At 33.0% G+C, this 17,296-nt stretch overlaps 1 protein-coding gene across 1 annotated transcript; it reads right to left on the bottom strand.

Moving 5' to 3' along the window:
- Positions 1-3,388: 3,388 nt before the first annotated feature.
- On the bottom strand, positions 3,389-8,007 carry LOC143608921 (ubiquitin carboxyl-terminal hydrolase 3-like). Its single transcript, XM_077083821.1, has 6 exons — positions 7,861-8,007; positions 6,368-6,484; positions 6,052-6,150; positions 5,778-5,960; positions 4,764-4,945; positions 3,389-3,980 (listed from the first exon to the last, which is right to left on the bottom strand). The coding sequence occupies exons 1-6, from the start codon at positions 7,975-7,977 to the stop codon at positions 3,578-3,580; spliced, it is 1,101 nt and encodes a 366-aa protein (XP_076939936.1). The 5' UTR covers positions 7,978-8,007; the 3' UTR covers positions 3,389-3,577.
- Between the last annotated feature and the right edge of the window lie 9,289 nt (positions 8,008-17,296).

The raw sequence follows: 17,296 nt of genomic DNA, 5'->3' as shown, positions 1-17,296 counted from the left end.
ACTAACCAAACTACTTTTTTGACAAAAATAAAGTAATTAAACAATTTTTAACAAAAAGAAAACACCGAAATACTTTTTTTTTAACAAATAAACAAAATGAACTACTTTTTTTTTACTAAACTAAATGAACTGAACAATTCTCTTAAACAATAACAAACATATAATTACTTTAAAAAAACGAACCAAGCTTATTTTTAACAAAAATAAAAAAACAGATCGAACTACTTTTTTTTTTACCAAAAATAGATGAACCAAAATTGTTCGTTTATTTTCGCTAAAAAGGTACTTCGGTTGTTTATTTTTGTTAAAAAAGTAATCTGGTTCGTTTATTTTTATTAAAATGTAGTTCGGTTTGTATTTCAGTTAAAAAAAAGTCTGGTTCGTCTATTTTTGTTAAAAAAATTAGTTTAGTTTGTTTTTTTTCAGTTTTTTTATTTTTGTTAAGAAAAAGTTCGATTCATTTATTTTTTGTTGATTATGGTTTGGTTAGTTGATTATGGCTTGGTTGATTATAGTTTGGAGGTTAATTATGTAACTTGAAGGTAATTTTTAAAGAGTGACTAAAACTGAGGAATTACTTGACAATAAAGACTCAAATGGATCATAAAAAAGGGTAAACTATTAATTTCAGATCTAGCAGGGACTCAAATGGTTCATTTTTGAAACCACAAGAACTCAACCAATTTATATTTTCTTTTGAGGACTCATTGTGCATCCGCCTTGAAACCACATGAATACGAACAATCATTTTCTCTATCTTTTATTCACGGAATATATATTACGGGCAACTTTGTACTTGTTCAATCCATTTGATCCATTAGAGATATGAACATAACTCGAATTCACGTGTTCATAAATATGGATAGAAATTGGAAAATTTATATCTATACTCTATATAAAAGGATAAAAGGATAACAAAAAAACTATTGTGACGTCTTACATTGCTTCCCACCTTTTTTCTGACGTGGCGCGCTCATGTTGCTTGTCCACCCTTTTTTTTATGTGGCACGCCCACGTTACTTGTAATTTTATAACCTGTATTTTGAGACGGGTCTAAGATGGGTTAAACGGGTATAACATAACTATGTCATCATCTCCATCTTCAATTTATCAAAAATCAGATTACCGCCAACTCTGTGTCGCCATATCCATGGCCAGTTAGTGCGTTCTTTTTGTGAAACTATATTATTATGTTATCGGATCTCACATTGATACTCTTGGTTAATTGTTAGCCTATACAGTTTTGAAAGATATTGGTTACTGTACTACTAATGATGGATCTCAAATTCAGACCCTTTGTCCTTTCTACATAGTATTGGTGTCTACTACAAATGTGGTGGAGTGGAGGTAATTAGAATTTACCATTTTATTATTTACTTTTCATGCATTATTGCTTTTATAGTTTTTGATGCCAAATGGTTAATTTTCTTTGTTTATATTTTTCAGACACAGACTGCAACTGTTTAACATAAGTTGACGGTTTCTGGTTGGGCCGAGACAGCAATATTTATTCTCTGTGAGATGAATAAGTTATCGAAAGATATCAAATCTGGATCTCTCGAGATGTTGGTGGTAAGCTGTGGTATGGAAAACAGAGACAAAAAGGTCTTTTTTCTTATTTGATTATTTCAGTTTATGCTACTGTAACAAGATGCTTAAGTTTATAATATAATCCCTTTGCAGCCGGTGAACATTTTGAATCGGGCAAAGCTAAAGTGGTGAAGCAAATTGCCACCCTTGAGCTTCAACTTTAAAGCAATGCCAAGAAACAGCCTGTTAAAGCTAACCTCTTGGTATATTTGTTGGACCATGAAGAAACAGTGGCTGCATATTTACGTTTTCCATGACATGAAGGCATAGTTAAAAGACTACAATTTAGGTGCTTTGTTGTTTTCCATGGTGCACTTTAGTCTTGTATTATATCATCAAATGTTTAGCCAAGAATTAGAACTCATATTAATCGGAGTTAATTTTTATTATTTTGGTTTTGTAATTTGAATTGTTTAAAGGTAAGGACTCAGTTTTGTAATTTCAGATTTACAGAACGGGGGTATCTTTTATGTATTTAAACATTTTATAGGTTTATAATGGGGGTATCTTTATGTATTTAAATATTGGGCAAATCCCCAAAATGTCGATTTTAACCAATTTGTTCCCAAATTGTCCACACTCAATTCAGTCGGATCCAAACCTATTTCATGCCGAACGAACTTTTTCTAAGCCAGTAGGTGATCGCCACGTATACCCGATATTGTCGCTCCGCCGGGAAAGTAAAGAATATAAGCATTGGCGACGGAGATTGCTGGTTAATGTTCCCGTCGTCTGACAATAATGTTATCGTCGGCGACGATATTTTATAATTGAAGCAAAAAAGACGGATCTGCTAAGGGAACAAGCTGGTCATGGCCCGTTTTTTTGCAGGTTGAAATTTCAGGATGATGCTTGAGTGCTTGTAGAATATGAGAGGAAGATAAGTTGAAGATGAATTAATAAAAAAAGATCATAACTCTCTCTCGCTCTCTCGTATATAATACTAATAATCTTAACACCCTTCTTGATGTCTCTTATATGGTAACATCAACATGTCCGGCGACTGATACCGAGAGTGGAAAACATGGAAATAACCAAGGCCGCCGGAAAACATTATGGAACCAACTTTATTGCCGGAGAAAAGATACCGTCGGTTCCGACGGGGACATATGGAGCACAATAAGGTCGTCACCTCGTCTTTGCTAGAACTTTCCGTCGGATCGGTCATTAAAACGGACAGGTGTGGCTATAAACACCGTCGGTTGTCGGAAAATAAAGAAGGAACCGCCAGTATATTTCATGGACAATTTGGGAATAAAGGAAGCTTGTGGACAAATCCTTGAGTTGCGAGAGGAGAATAGACAAAATGGGGAAACATTTTATAGGTTTATAATTGCATATCTAATTTGTACTTTAATGTTTCATTGACTTGTACATTATATCTACACATTGGTTATTTGAAAAATTTTTATACCGAAATGTTGAAAAACGAAATAGCACATCGTAATGGTAGGGAATATGTAAAGTTTAAAAATATTTATTATAGCTATAGAATGAGAATGAAAAGTTATAAGTGAGTAAAGACACAAATGCCCTTAAATTCTTAAAAATATAAGCATTAAAAGTTGTTGTACATGTAACATACATAACTAACTATACCTCTTAATAATTAAGAGGTCCTTCAAATTTTCTTAGATTTTCTTAGATATAGATAGATGTTGCAGAAACAATTAATTTGACCCCAAAAGCATGACCACATTCACAACCTACACTTGCAATCAGAGACGTTTCAACCCATTTTAACCCAGTTCACCGTTTCAACCAAGCGGTCCGGTTGGTGCGCTTTGTTTTACAAAACCAGTCACTGAAAAACAAAACAATCATAGCAGCCATTGCATTACAAGTACTTTGAAAAATGTCAAAGCATTAATCAACTGTACATCTAACCACATGAATATTCTTATAGTCTCTCTAATCTAGTTCAGCTAACACAAAATACAGAACACAATCAACCAAAACAGTTATACCATAACCAACGCACCCGTTATCAACTCGAGTTGTTAGCCAAACTTTCATAGAACAGAATATAACCATGATCAGTATTACTTGCATACTCCTGAGCCGAACCAAACGCGGTCTGAATAGCCGATTCCTCAATCATTTCCACATTCTCATCATCAAAAAACAACCAATGGTTATGACTTTTAACCAGACTGACATAATGACCATGGTTGGGCCCACTGCCCACATGAACCACCACTGCAAATAATGAATATTCACAGTCCGCGTCTTCCATGGTGTTTGTTAGCTTTAGCTCCAGAGGGAATACTACACGATATGATAGCTTTTTGTACCTACCGAGTTGTTCCATGTACTTGAAACGTTTTAAATGTATGACTAAAATATGGGGCGGTTTTTTAATCTTCATTCTCTTTTGTGCTTCCTGCAAACTGTTGCATAAAGCCGAATGAACCAATCCGTAAGCGAAATAACATAACCCCAACAAAAACCAATGGTTTGGTCATATACTTCGTAAAATCCGGATTTTTGGTTTCAGTTTCAGTTTTGCATGTAATTATAACCAAAAAGACCGAATTTGTGGATTTTCATTTTTTAATTTTGAATGTTAAGTAATTTATAAGAATTTAATATATTGCGTAACCGAAATATTATAGTACAAATGTACAGTAATCAATTCATTATTAATTAACCGAAAGATTTAGAGAAAAGTTTTAGAAGCAAATTCATAACTTTGAGCCAACTTTCATCAACCCAAAAATTTCAAGCCCAAATGTATATAAGAAACAATCAATTATGAAATAACAAAAAGATTTAGGCCTGAAGTTTTAAAAGCAAATTTATTATCTAGGGCCCATTTTTTTGGCCCAAAAATTTCAAGCCCAAAACACGAAACAAAACGGTTTTAAAAATCAAAAATCCGAATATTCATTTTTTGGCTTGGTTTTGAGCCCAAAACCGAGTCAAGCACATCCCTACAAAGAGTGGTCAAATGAGTAACATTTTTTACTTTTGAATTTTTTTAAGTGGCATATTATTACTAAATAATCGTACGTTTCTAATAAAAATAATCTAGAATCTTGTTATGCATTTGAAACTTTGAATACACTCTGGATGAGTTTCAGCCTGTTTGACCCATTTCCTTTTTAGCCAACACTGATTAATAATTGAACTATGTCACAAGTCAAATACTGATGTTTGCAGAGAGTACCAACCTGCAGCATTTATCACAGAAAAACTTATCCTCTGCGTTTAAGGTTTCGGTTGAGCTGAAGTTTTTCAAACAGCTTGTAATTGAACTGTTTTGCTCTATATCAAGGCTTAAATCTAAGAAAGTCTCGTCCCGTGCAGTCACGGTCTCACACCTTAAACATCGTGTTTCATTTGTAAGTATGCCCTGCATATTTAAGAACAGAAAACGAATTAAATATATCATTAAAGTTGCCATTTAAGAACAGAAAACGAATTAGTATGGTCAAACATAAAAATAGCTAAAAGAACAGGTAAAAGTCGCCAAAGGTGTATTCATGAAGCATAAAACACTTCCAAATCATTATATTAAATAAAATTAGATCATTATTGAAAAGAAATGTCTTTTAAAATCATATTTGAATATGGTTATTTATATATAATAAAAAGTAAAAATGTTCGCCAAAAAAAAGTTTCAAATTAACACAACTTGACCCACAAAAGATTAACTCCTCTTACACGGTCATGCTAATCCGGTTCAGTTATGGGCCGGTTATCTATGAATTAGAAATGGTCATTAAATGTGTGAGCCTGACTAAAATAGCCCAGAACAATGTGATTGGACCTGAGAGTTTGGGACTGAAATCATTTAACCACTTTATAAATTGTTATTAGACATTTGATAACTTGAGTTTTACCATAACTTTTGTAAAAAATGGCAAATGTAGCGAGCCGGGTCGGTTAACTGTGGTTGTACTAAATCGTGGGTCACTTCAGTTTTGTCGGTTATGGGAATATGACTAACTAAAGCCAACCCACAAATATCGGATTCAAAAATATACATAAATAAAACCGGCCCATCAGTTATTGGTTATGTTCGGTTATATTGGTTCAGTTAATTCTGTTATGGGTCGGTTAATTCGGTATAGCACACCCTTGCTTTACCACCTCTACCATCTCAAGATTATTGGCATAGGGATTTTAATGATAAAATATTGCTACTAGCATAGTATAAATTAATATTAAAACTTCAAACTAACTTGAAAGTTTTTGTGAACCCAGGTAACTAGGGGCTCTTTCTTTACACCATTGACCTGGTCAACATGTGGCCCGTTAACGATCTTTTGAGGAGGTGATAAGCTTTCTGCTGGACCTTTTGCTGCTTCTTTCTCTAGTATGTCAACAAGATCGTTTAACAAAAAGTTCAAAAACTCATGTGCATCCTACATAACATTTTAGATAGGACTGCTCAGAAAATGTCAAAAATATTTAAGTTACCATCATAAAGTTTACATAATTAAACCCCGAACGTACCTGATGCATGTAACCACGAAAGAGCTCGTTTTCTTTCTTCACTCTTTGTACAAACCGCTTAGGAGCAATAACGCCTGTTTTCTTTTTTTGTGTACTAATCTAAACAAGTAGAAGAAATCCAATTTCACATATTTAATGAAAACATACAACTTTATAAACACTACCAAAACAATGTCAAATTTGATGACCGCTTTATTAAATCATTAACTTCTGTGAAAACAGTTGGAAAACAGCTTTTAAGTAACAGAAAAGCAGATACAGTATATATACTGATAGCAAAACAAAAAACGAGCACTTTTCTAACTAACTTTGTTACCTGCATAAACAATTCGGCTAAACATGTAAGAAGGTTCTCTTCCACATCTCCTGTATTTTTACCGTTTCCATAATATTCAAGCAGCTGTTCACGAAACGGAACACAGAAATAAAGAGCCTGAAAGTCAAAACAACACCAAAACAGAATGTCAGGGTACAAAAGCCAGAAGTATGATACACTAATCACACAAAGCACTTTCATAGAAACAAAAAACATATTAATGATCAAAACTGCCACATGAAAAGATAAGCATCACAACGTTCGGTTTGTGGAGGCCCATTCTCGGGTTTTGGCTCGGTTTGATGAAGACAACTAGACAGGACAAGATATTGGCTATTGGACTTAATGGAGATTAAAGACAAGGGAGGCTTGTGAGCCCACCCTTATCCCGTTTACTTTTCTTGTTCTCTAAGTTGGAAACCCTAGATTTATTTCTATATTCACAACATTGTAATTCCTCGTCACGAGTGTTGTGAGGCAATAATAAATTCTTAGTTGTAGCCTGTGGACATAGGTCAGTTTAGACCGAACCTCGTAAAACCTTGTGTCTCGTGTTCGTTCAATTTCTGCATATTAATTGTGTGTGTGTTTACCATAACCAAGATCCTAATACACAATGCCTAAATGCCAAAGTAATTAGTGTATCATGAAATTAAAAATGTTCAATTAACCGTCAACAAACATGAAATGAAGATATGATTCAACCAAAAGAAAACCCTAATAAGTGAAAATCAATGATTTAAAAACCAGTACAAATCAGCCGGTTGAACCAGTTATGCCGTTTTTCTTACAGGAAGCCAATAATTTGAGCCCGGTAATTTTGGGCAATTGATTTGAACATCAAACCGCCGCTTTTTATTAAAATACCGGTTTAAACCGGCAAACTGCTCTAAGCCCAAGAGCATTTTGGTAATTAGCGGCCCATATTTTTTAAAATTCACCTTTGAGGCTGCGATTAGAATAAAGCATTTAACCTAGCTATGGAAACTTGAAACGGCCATTCCAGTTAAGGAGTCATGTACTTGGTAAAACATTTTATTATGAAACCATGTACTTTTGGATTACTTAGAGTTGAAGTTGTATTTGTATGAAACTATATGGTAAACTACCTAACCCAGTTGAACCTCCAAGTACAACCAATTGTACCATTTTTTGGTCCAACCTTGTACAAGTTAAAATTTATCTTTTAAAACATGGGTGAAAATCCCAAAAACAAGACAAAATTATATCTCAAATTTAACCAAGAAACAGAAAGTACAATGCTTTCTTGCTAGCTAAGTTTGTAACCCTAGACTAATCTATATATAAAGGCATTAATATTATATCAGGCAATAACAAATAAATTCCTTAGACCAAACAAACACTTGTGCACTTTGATTGTGTTTTGCTATAATATAATCGAGATCCTAAGACTAACACATTAATAATTCACACAAACGGTAACAAATGAAAATGAAAATGAAGCATGAAATCAACAAAATGAATACAAAGACCTGCAAGACGCTGTTGCAATAGCAAGTGTTGCCAAAGTTTTCGAGACCGAAATAACGTTCGCCTTCGGGAAAGTGGTCTCCTAGAGCCTTCTCGAGCTTAGACCCCGTAGCCCCCATGAGACCATCCACCAAATACCAAAATTCCTCTATAATTAACTGATTGATTACTAATTGTATTAGGGTTTTCAAAAGTAAAACCTAAAATACTAGCAATAGGAATATGTTTAGCGTGCTATCGATGAATCAAACGACAATGTTCAGGTCGGTGGTTGACTATGCTATCATTTGATATCAGCTCATCGTCAGCCAGGAGCGAGCTTGCTTGCTTGCTTTTGTTGAAGATCCACAATTTTTCAGTAACAAAACCCTTACATGAAACTAACCCGGATCTGTACCTGAAATCAAAAGTGGCATATGATCTATACCTGGAGAAAAAAAAATACCAAGCTAAAAAATCTCTATTTATACCCGAAAAATCAGGTATGGTTTGTAAAGTCAATAACGGATTTCATACGTGACCCAGTTATGGCCAATACCCAGTTCTCCATACACGATCGTACCTGTAGCCCAAGAATCGGTGGCGAAGCTTGGATGAGTTCGTCAGGGGTGGGGGAGGCCGGGAGCTCAAAACATACTTTAAAAAATCATAAACGAGGAGGATGGGTTCAAACTTTTAGATGAAAACGGGTAATTTACACAGCTGCAGAAAACAGCAGCCGCTGCAAACAGCAGCCAGCCGCAAGCCGCTGCCAGCCGCAGCCCAGCCGCACGCCGCCGCCTTCCGGTGCTCGTGTTATCCTCGTTGCCGGTCCACTTGTGCACTGCCACCGTTGTTTGTCCACCCGTTTGGTCACCTAGCGTTGCCCGTTAGCTCTCGATGTCTCAACCGGTTATTTATTAACCGAGGTAAACTTAAATATTGTCAGTTAATATTTATGTTTCTTTGGTTGTTTTGTCTCGTACTCGTATTGTATGTAACCGGATCTTGTATGGTTCCCAAAGTTGGTGATTACTCGATTTTGTATTCCGCTGCATATTCTGTTATTAATGTGATTAATAATTATGAAACCTTTATAATTAAAACCGGGTTTAACTGTTAAACCGTTGACTGATCTCCACTAGAACCCAACAGTGGTGTGATTAATAATTATGAAACCTTTATAATTAAAACCGGGTTTAATTGTTAAACCGTTGACTGATCTCCACTAGAACCCAACAGTGGTATCAGAGCCTTGGTTACAACATACGAGTCGAATCCGGTCTTTTCATCGGATCTACATCATAAGCTTCAAGCTAGTTGAAGTTTTTGATCTAGATATGTTTTTGAGCAATCTTGGTTTGGTCAATTTTTATTTATTTTATTTGACTAAAATATTGCTCAATTTTATTTTTATTGAATATGTAAATCTGGCCCGACCTTGTGTGATTGGTTGTTTGATTTTGACCACATGGATGGTTCAAAGTTGTATTTATTTTTCGGTTTATTTTATGGTTTTTGGCCACCTTGATGGTTTAAAATTGTAATAGATAGGGTTTGGTTTTCCATTATATGTATTTTTAATATTGTAATGAAGAAGACCCGAAGGAAAACCGAGGACGAGCTCACTGAGTTCTTGAAGTCAGTAGGAGTTAGCAAAGATGACGGGATGCACCAAGAGTCCATCTTTGTGGTTGTTTTGTGTTGTGACCCCTTGACCAGATTGGTCTTGCTAATAGGCTCTAGCAAGACCAATTACCTTTTTGGTCATTTAAGATTTACATATTCTTGTTTGCTATTGTGGTTGCTTGCTTGATTATAATAGGTTATAATACTACCAACCTAATACCAAATATATTAAAATAAATTTTTATTAACCGATTAAGTTTTTGCAAAATTAAACTAAATTTGATTTTTCAAAACCTTATAACTTAATAGTTTAACTATTAACTAAAAATTGGTTAGTCATATCGTGAAAAACTTAATTTTAATAGGTTATTTAAAACTAAGTGTCCTGAGAGATGAAAGAGCTCATCAAGTTGTCCCGATTAATACAGTAAAACTGGGCTTTTACTCTATTTGGTAAATTCTAAAATTAATCCCAATTTTAAAATCAATAGTTTATGCCATCCTACTATAAGCCACACTTGAGGCATACTGCAAAATTTCAAGTGTTTGGAGCTACAGCACTGCACTTGTTTTCTAGCCTATCCCTTCAAGGTGAAGGGTTTCGTTGACACATCCGACCCTTTCACACGTGTCTGTACTAGGGGGACTATTACTTTACTCTTCTGGTACGTGCTACAGCTGTCTGAAGACTAAAATGGGCATGGATGAGACTAAATGTATCTACTTAGGCAATTGTTGTCTTAATAGGCCTTATAACCGAGAGTTGTGCTTTATTCACAATTGGCAATCGCTATCAGTATGCCTAACCACTTACTAATGTTGTGTGCTATAACTGCCATTACTAACTGGAAGTCATATTCTCAAATCCCAATTTTATTAATGTTAATTGGGTCATTAATAATAGGATAATAACATCAAAAATACTAATTAAATTACTTTTGCTTATTTAAACAGATGTCAAATGTAAATAACTCATCATTCACCCTCAAGACAGTTCTTGAGAAAGAAAAGCTGAATGGCACTAACTTTCTTGAGTGGCACCGCAATTTGAGACTAGTTCTCAAAATGGCTAAGAAGCTCTATGTTCTCGATGGACCGGTTCCATTAGAGCCTGAAAACAATACAGCTGCTGCAGAAGGGTTCTTGATAAGCATAATGATGACTCCACTGAAGTCACTTGCATTATGCTAGCCACCATGTTGTCTGAGCTTGCTAAAGGCTTAGAAGATCTTGGTGCCTATGAGATGCTTGAACATCTCAAGGGCATGTTTCAGAAACAAGCCCGTCAAGAACGTTTCGACACCATTAAACAACTTATCAGCTGCAAGATGGAACAGGGATCCCCTGTTAGTGCGCATGTCGTCAAGATGAAAGGGTACATCGACCTGTTGATCAGTTCTTCATGTAAGTAATAAAAACATGAAATATATTATGAACCTGTTACAGCATGGAGAGTAGTAACCGCAGCAGGATATGATGTAGTCGACATGCTTGTCATCTTGATCGAGTTCCCCTTTAGGATGTATAGTTAAGGATGGTTAGGGTTCTTGAGAGGAACCCGGTTTAGAAGAGAGAGGAGACATATGATTTCTTATGTGTGTGAGATTTGGTTATGATGTTAATTTATTCTCTCTATATATACACCCAAGGGGAAACCCTTTATTAGCTATTAAGAGTAATATGGCCCATCAACAATTACTAAGCTAATATATAATAAGGTATAATTAATTATTTTGATCTATTATTATATAAATGATAATGATGGCCATATAAATAAATATATAAAATATATTTATTCTTACATTCTCCCACTTGGCCGAGTAATCATTTATTATGAGTATTAGATAAGCCTGATCAGTAGTTAACACTCATTTTAGCTTTAAAATTAAACTTGAGCAGAAAATACAGTCATTGAATTGAACATCAGCTCAAGACCCCCATTAATCATACTGCAGTCCTTATTTAAAACATAAGTAGTTATGATCAAAATTTTCAAGTAAGCCCTTTAGAACGTTTGATTTGTATAATAATTTGTATATATGTCATTATGCATGCAGAACATATTAAGAGACATACAAAATCAAAATTAGTGAGGAAATATTAATAGTTAATAATTCATAGTACGATATGCAGTTGTACATGGTCATCAATAAACCCCTCATGATTATAGGCGCTTTCATAATACTTACGGGTAGACCTTTAGTTATAGGATCCTTAAGCATATCATGAATGTATTCGATACGAAAATTTAGATTCCTCAATTCGTTCATAAATGAATAACTAGTTTCATATCGAAATTTAATGCAGCACCTCTCAAAGTGTAAGTGTTTGAGAAAACATGGTAGCTGACTTTATCACAGTAAGTCTTCAATATATAATAATTATGGAGTTGATAAACTTATGAGTCCACTGATAAATTTTCAACAACATTTATTGCTAATTGCGCTGTGATTAATCAACATATCATGTCATTATAACTTAGATTGTTGTTATCATTTCTTTATGACTCCTCCATGAGATAGATTTATCTGCTGACATGAGAATATATCCCGAAATTTACATTAGGTTATCTTTGAATATAACAAAGTTTAGAGTAATCTACCGGTTTGAATTCTCACTTCTTCTTTTAAATTATAGTCTTTCGTTTCTTTTAAAGATATTTTAATACTCTTTTAAATGCTTCACATTCATCTAGACATATCTAATGTGTTTCAATTTTAAGTAATACCTGAACGAGTATAGACTTGAACCTACATAAGGCTTCTACTTAATGAAGCATAAGGTAATAATCTCACTTGAACCTACATAAGGCTTCTACTTAATGAAGCATAAGGTAATAATCTCAATGATCCTATTATCCTCTAAATAGAGCAGTATTGTTTGTTACATGTGTAAGGAATATCTCTGAGATCTATAATATCAAAGTATGTGTGAGAAACGCTTTGACTTATGTAACATATACTTGTAAGAAGAATGTCATTGTAACAACTCGGATTTTTTCGATAATAAACAAATACCAAATTACCCAACCCGTTTTCATTTTCAGGAAATTTAAATCAATATAAAAAAACATTATTTATCTTTCTCTTAATTATTATATTGATTATTATAATTATTATTATTATAATCAGTAAAACTATTATTATTATTATTATTAACTTTAAGTTTGCAGAATATACAACTTTAACTCTAAACAAATCTTTTACCCATTTTTGTTCCCATCTTTATATTAGGAGGACCATTGTGCAAATTTGATTTATATTATTAATTATAACCATTTAACCCATGATCCATATCCAAACTTAAACTCCAAACCCGTATTCATATCGTTAACCATAACCCGAATGTGTCTTGGTCCTCAATTCTCGCTAGAAACATGGTAAATGAATCAATTATTGTGACATACTTACCAAGATCGGACTACCGACAGCTTTAATTATGTTAATTCGATTATAAACGCTCCGTAATTTCCGTTAAGCCTAGCCGACCTTAAACCTACTTCATTATACATGTAATTGACCATATTAATCCAATTAATCGTGCAGATAGCGTCATTTCATTCTCGCCGTCCTTAAACCTATGGTTAATTGTGTTGTAAATCACAGTTTGATTGTGTTCGTAATCCCAGCTAAGTCGGCCCTGTGTTGATCAATTTAACCCTTAATCTGCAATCTTTAAGGTAATTATTTGTATTCTTTCTGTTCGTATTGATCCACCTTCCAATAGCCCTATCGTTAATTGAACAATATAAGAACAGATTGATCGATTAACGATTTAGGGTTCATGTGTTCTTAATGTTGCGCGTCTGGTTGTTGAAGTTTTAATCGTCTCATATCTAAACCAACTAAACCCCCTAGCCCAGTGGCTAGGGGTTTGCGTTCTTGTGCTGGCCACCCGGGTTCGAACCCCATTGAACCCGTTTGTGTTTATTTTTAGTTTAAATCTATTTAATAATGATAATCATATATATTATTTATTATTGATCAATATTTTTATTAAACCGGCATATTAATCGAGTCATTTTTCCCGACCTTTGATTAAAACCATATACATGTGTACATAATTATATATATATATATATTAGAGATAATTAAATGATTTATAAATGTTTTAGTAAAGATTTTTATAAGGTTTTAATAGATATTTTTATAAGGTTTTAGTCTAGAATACATAATATAACTTTGATAATTCACATACTAAAAATATAGTTTACGTATTTAATGAAAGATCTTGTTTTATATAAATATAATTATTTATTATTTGTTATCTATTATTTTCAATATTTACATAAAAGAAAGCTTTATTATTAATAAAAACGTATATGAATACATTAAACGTATTATTAGTTTAAAATAAATATTTAAACGAAATCACTTTATATAAACTATGAAATATTTATAAACATGTAATTAAGTACCTTTATGTATTTTATATAATTAAAAGGTTGATAAATAAAAGTTGTATTTCAAAGTAATAACATTAATAATAAATAGCTTTTGTAAGATTTCACTCAATATCGAATCCCGAACCTTTATTTAGTGTTAGCTTCGTTGTTCTATCCATATTTATTTCCTCAATTATTGGTACATAGGATTTCTTGTCGGTAACTTCCGAAGAGCGTGACTCTCGTTTACTACCGTTCTTACCGCATTCGTTTATCTTTTGCTTATTGCCAAGGTGAGTACCACATTCCCCTATTTTATTTGTTTTCCACGTTTTGGGGACGTATTTGTAAAACTTATATTTCTCATATATACTTATACTCAAAACTGCAACTTTTGTCTTATTTGTTGACAACTTATACCTTACTTGTTTATGTGCTTACATGCTTTACGTGAACCGCATTCGGAGAGGTCCAACATAATCTCATAAAAGTATGATCATACGCAAGTCGTTATCCTTTGTGCTTCTCGACATCTCAGTTATACTTGCTCATTTGGTTATTTTGTTATTCTCATATGACTTGTTGCAGCTACGTATTTTGTTATATATACTATATGTACAACTAAACTGGTGTGTTGCTCACTCAACATGTGTTGTTGACAAAAATTCTATTTTAAACGCATATGCAGGTTATCGTAGAAATTTAATGCAGGTTGGTGAAGACTTAGTGAAGAATTTAAGTTAGAAATGATACGATCAAGGATTTAAATTTGTAATTGTTGTTTGTTAATAAGTTGTATTTTTGTACTTGAATTATTTGAAATTATTAAATAGATATTGAAACTTATATTGTGCATCATAGTAACCTTGAGAGCTGTGACAATCAGTTCGCGCCCCGGAATTTCCGCCGTAGGTTGGGGTGTGACATATTGGTATCAGAGCCGAAGGTTTAAGATATGTCGTTAGTGGTGCCTTAGTAACATGCTTAGGAGCCCCATACGTGCTTATTTGTTTACCTGATGTGTTCTATTTGATTGTTTACAGCTTATGTAATTACTTGCTAGATTAAATACTTATTTAACTGTTTATTTAATTGTTTATTTTATTTGTCATGCAAACACACACAACTCCGAAGCTATGCTTCACCCTTAAAATATTTTATTACTCCGAGACCATGTCTCATCCTCAAAATATTTTTGTAACTCTGAGGCTACACCTCAACCTCAAAGTATTTCTATTTAATTTTATTAAATTGTATTTTTTTATTATCGGAAATTTTCTTGAGAATTTCTTAGCTTTGTTTTTGCTCCTACTTTAAGCGTTCAACGTAATCGGCTGAACGGTTACACCCTTTATTGCGTTTTATTGTTTTTAAAATGTCTAGTCGGGTGTAAAACCCATGGGACGCCATGGACACGCCAACTATGCATTTGCATAATTTGTTATACTTGCGATATTTTGTTGGAAAATTATCATCCGTTATTGTACACAAGGTGTTTCAACTACTTATGTTTGAGTTCGTTTATTCGTTATTTAGTTTGGTCGGTTAAATCGCTATGTAAAGCTCATGGGCTGACAAACTTAATCGATTCATTGATTTCGTTAATTAAGTTGGGCTATTCAAATTGCCATGTAACGCTCATGGGAAGCCAACTTACACGTTTGTTTTGGTTTTGGTATGCTAAAAGTTGGGAAACAAAATGCCATGGAAAACTCATGGGAAACCCAACACATCGAAGAACATTTGTTATTTGTTTATTTGATTTTATACGAAATGATTTATGACTTGATTTAATTACTCAATTATTCTATTATTCAATTATGCAATTTATCAATTCCTTACTTACTAAATTATTTTTGAATCAAGATCTATTGATTCGATCTATTCATATACTCAACATTTTTATTCTCCTGATCGGATACAAATTCTCCATTTATCAAAACCCGGTTATCATAGGCCAATCAAAACAATTTACACTCTATCGATTTTCACATATTCATTTGATCACGTTATTATAATATCAATACCTCAAGTGATTTAAATAATATAGCACAATTTAATACTCATGATATCATATATATAAACCCTTAAACATATTTAAGCATTAAACCTCAAATTCTAATTCGTTAAAAACATATTAAACTTTGATAAAACTTTTCTCTCATCAAATCAACTTATCGATTATCGATTTAGATTCTAACTTATCCTTAAGTTATAAATAAAAATCAACATAACATATCTAAGGTTCGTTTTACACAATAACTCATATGAAATCTTAACAATTATCCAATTTCCTCATTAAATCACATCTTTATTAATCATAGAATGATTTTTTTCAACATTAGACAACATCAATTATTTATTCTCTATAACCGCCTCATGACCACATGTTAGTCAAGGAGATAGCTCTTACGATCTCTAATATATCAACTCAATTTCCAAAACATAAATGCAATCTTTTTCATTAAACTAATGGTTGGTATTTTTAACTCATTTACCCCTACTCATTCCCTTAACAACAACAAACGCAAGTCTAAACATCAAATTATACGCTGTTAATCAAATTAACAATCAATCTCAATAAAATTATAGCGCCTCAAATAAGAATCTTTACGTCAAAGTTCACTCATTACGCTTCGCATGCCACTATCACTATTCAGTTCAATCCCCATAACGTTTTGTACCCAATGTAATCGTTCGATTATCTTGTTAACACTTGTCATAACTATGAAAATCTTAATCACCTACGCCATGTATGTTCCCGATTCAATCATATTCATCAAGCTCAGAATTTCTAAACTTACTCTATTGAACCCTACTTTGCAACTTAATCAAAAAATATTTCAATTCAATCAACTTCAATGATTCAAATTTTTATAGATCTAATTAATCAATTTATGTTAAAACAAATAAATCAAATCAATCATAACTAAGTTTATCAAAGAAGATTTTTTTGTCATTTTATCTAAACATATTTTATCTTTCTCGGTCGTTCATTATAACAAATATTTCTTTAATCTTTGAACTTAAATTTTTTTATTCTAATAGCTTATTGATTTTAAGTGATTATGCTCATACAATAAAATCTATCTTTTCAAAATACAACTTTCTATAGAAACTGTACTCCTAGTTTATTTCCTGACCTCTCATTTAATAACTATTTACGCAATGTAACCCCTCATCTTATAAACTTTTACTTTTAATCCTGGTGACGCAATTCCTCTTACTTCTTAAGACAACATTGTTATCTCCATATAATTAAACATTTTACTATTCTTATGATTTCCTCAATTTATCCTTTATCTTATAAATCCTTATTCTTGATCGCTAGAATGTCTCATTCAAGAAACCACCGTAATTCTCGACATCAATAGTTTGATTCTCACAACCACCGTATAGCTGCTTGTATAGCTAAAGAGTTAACTGCTACAATCCCTAGGATGGTG

This window comes from Bidens hawaiensis, unplaced genomic scaffold, assembly GCF_021521415.1.
Source record: "Bidens hawaiensis isolate Kalapana, Puna unplaced genomic scaffold, B.hawaiensis_p1.1 tig00419454_1, whole genome shotgun sequence".
NCBI lineage: Eukaryota > Viridiplantae > Streptophyta > Magnoliopsida > Asterales > Asteraceae > Bidens > Bidens hawaiensis.
This window is presented reverse-complemented; position numbering and strand designations above follow the sequence as displayed.

Bases quoted from the DNA above. Each gene is read 5' to 3' on its own strand.
- LOC143608921 (XM_077083821.1), bottom strand. From the start codon at position 7,977: ATGGGGGCTACGGGGTCTAAGCTCGAGAAGGCTCTAGGAGACCACTTT. The intron at 6,151-6,367 runs GTAACAAAGTTA...CTACTTGTTTAG, and splicing joins TAGCCGAATTGTTTATGCAG to ATTAGTACACAAAAAAAGAA. The intron at 3,981-4,763 runs GTTGGTACTCTC...TTTATGCAACAG, and splicing joins TTCTGTGATAAATGCTGCAG to TTTGCAGGAAGCACAAAAGA.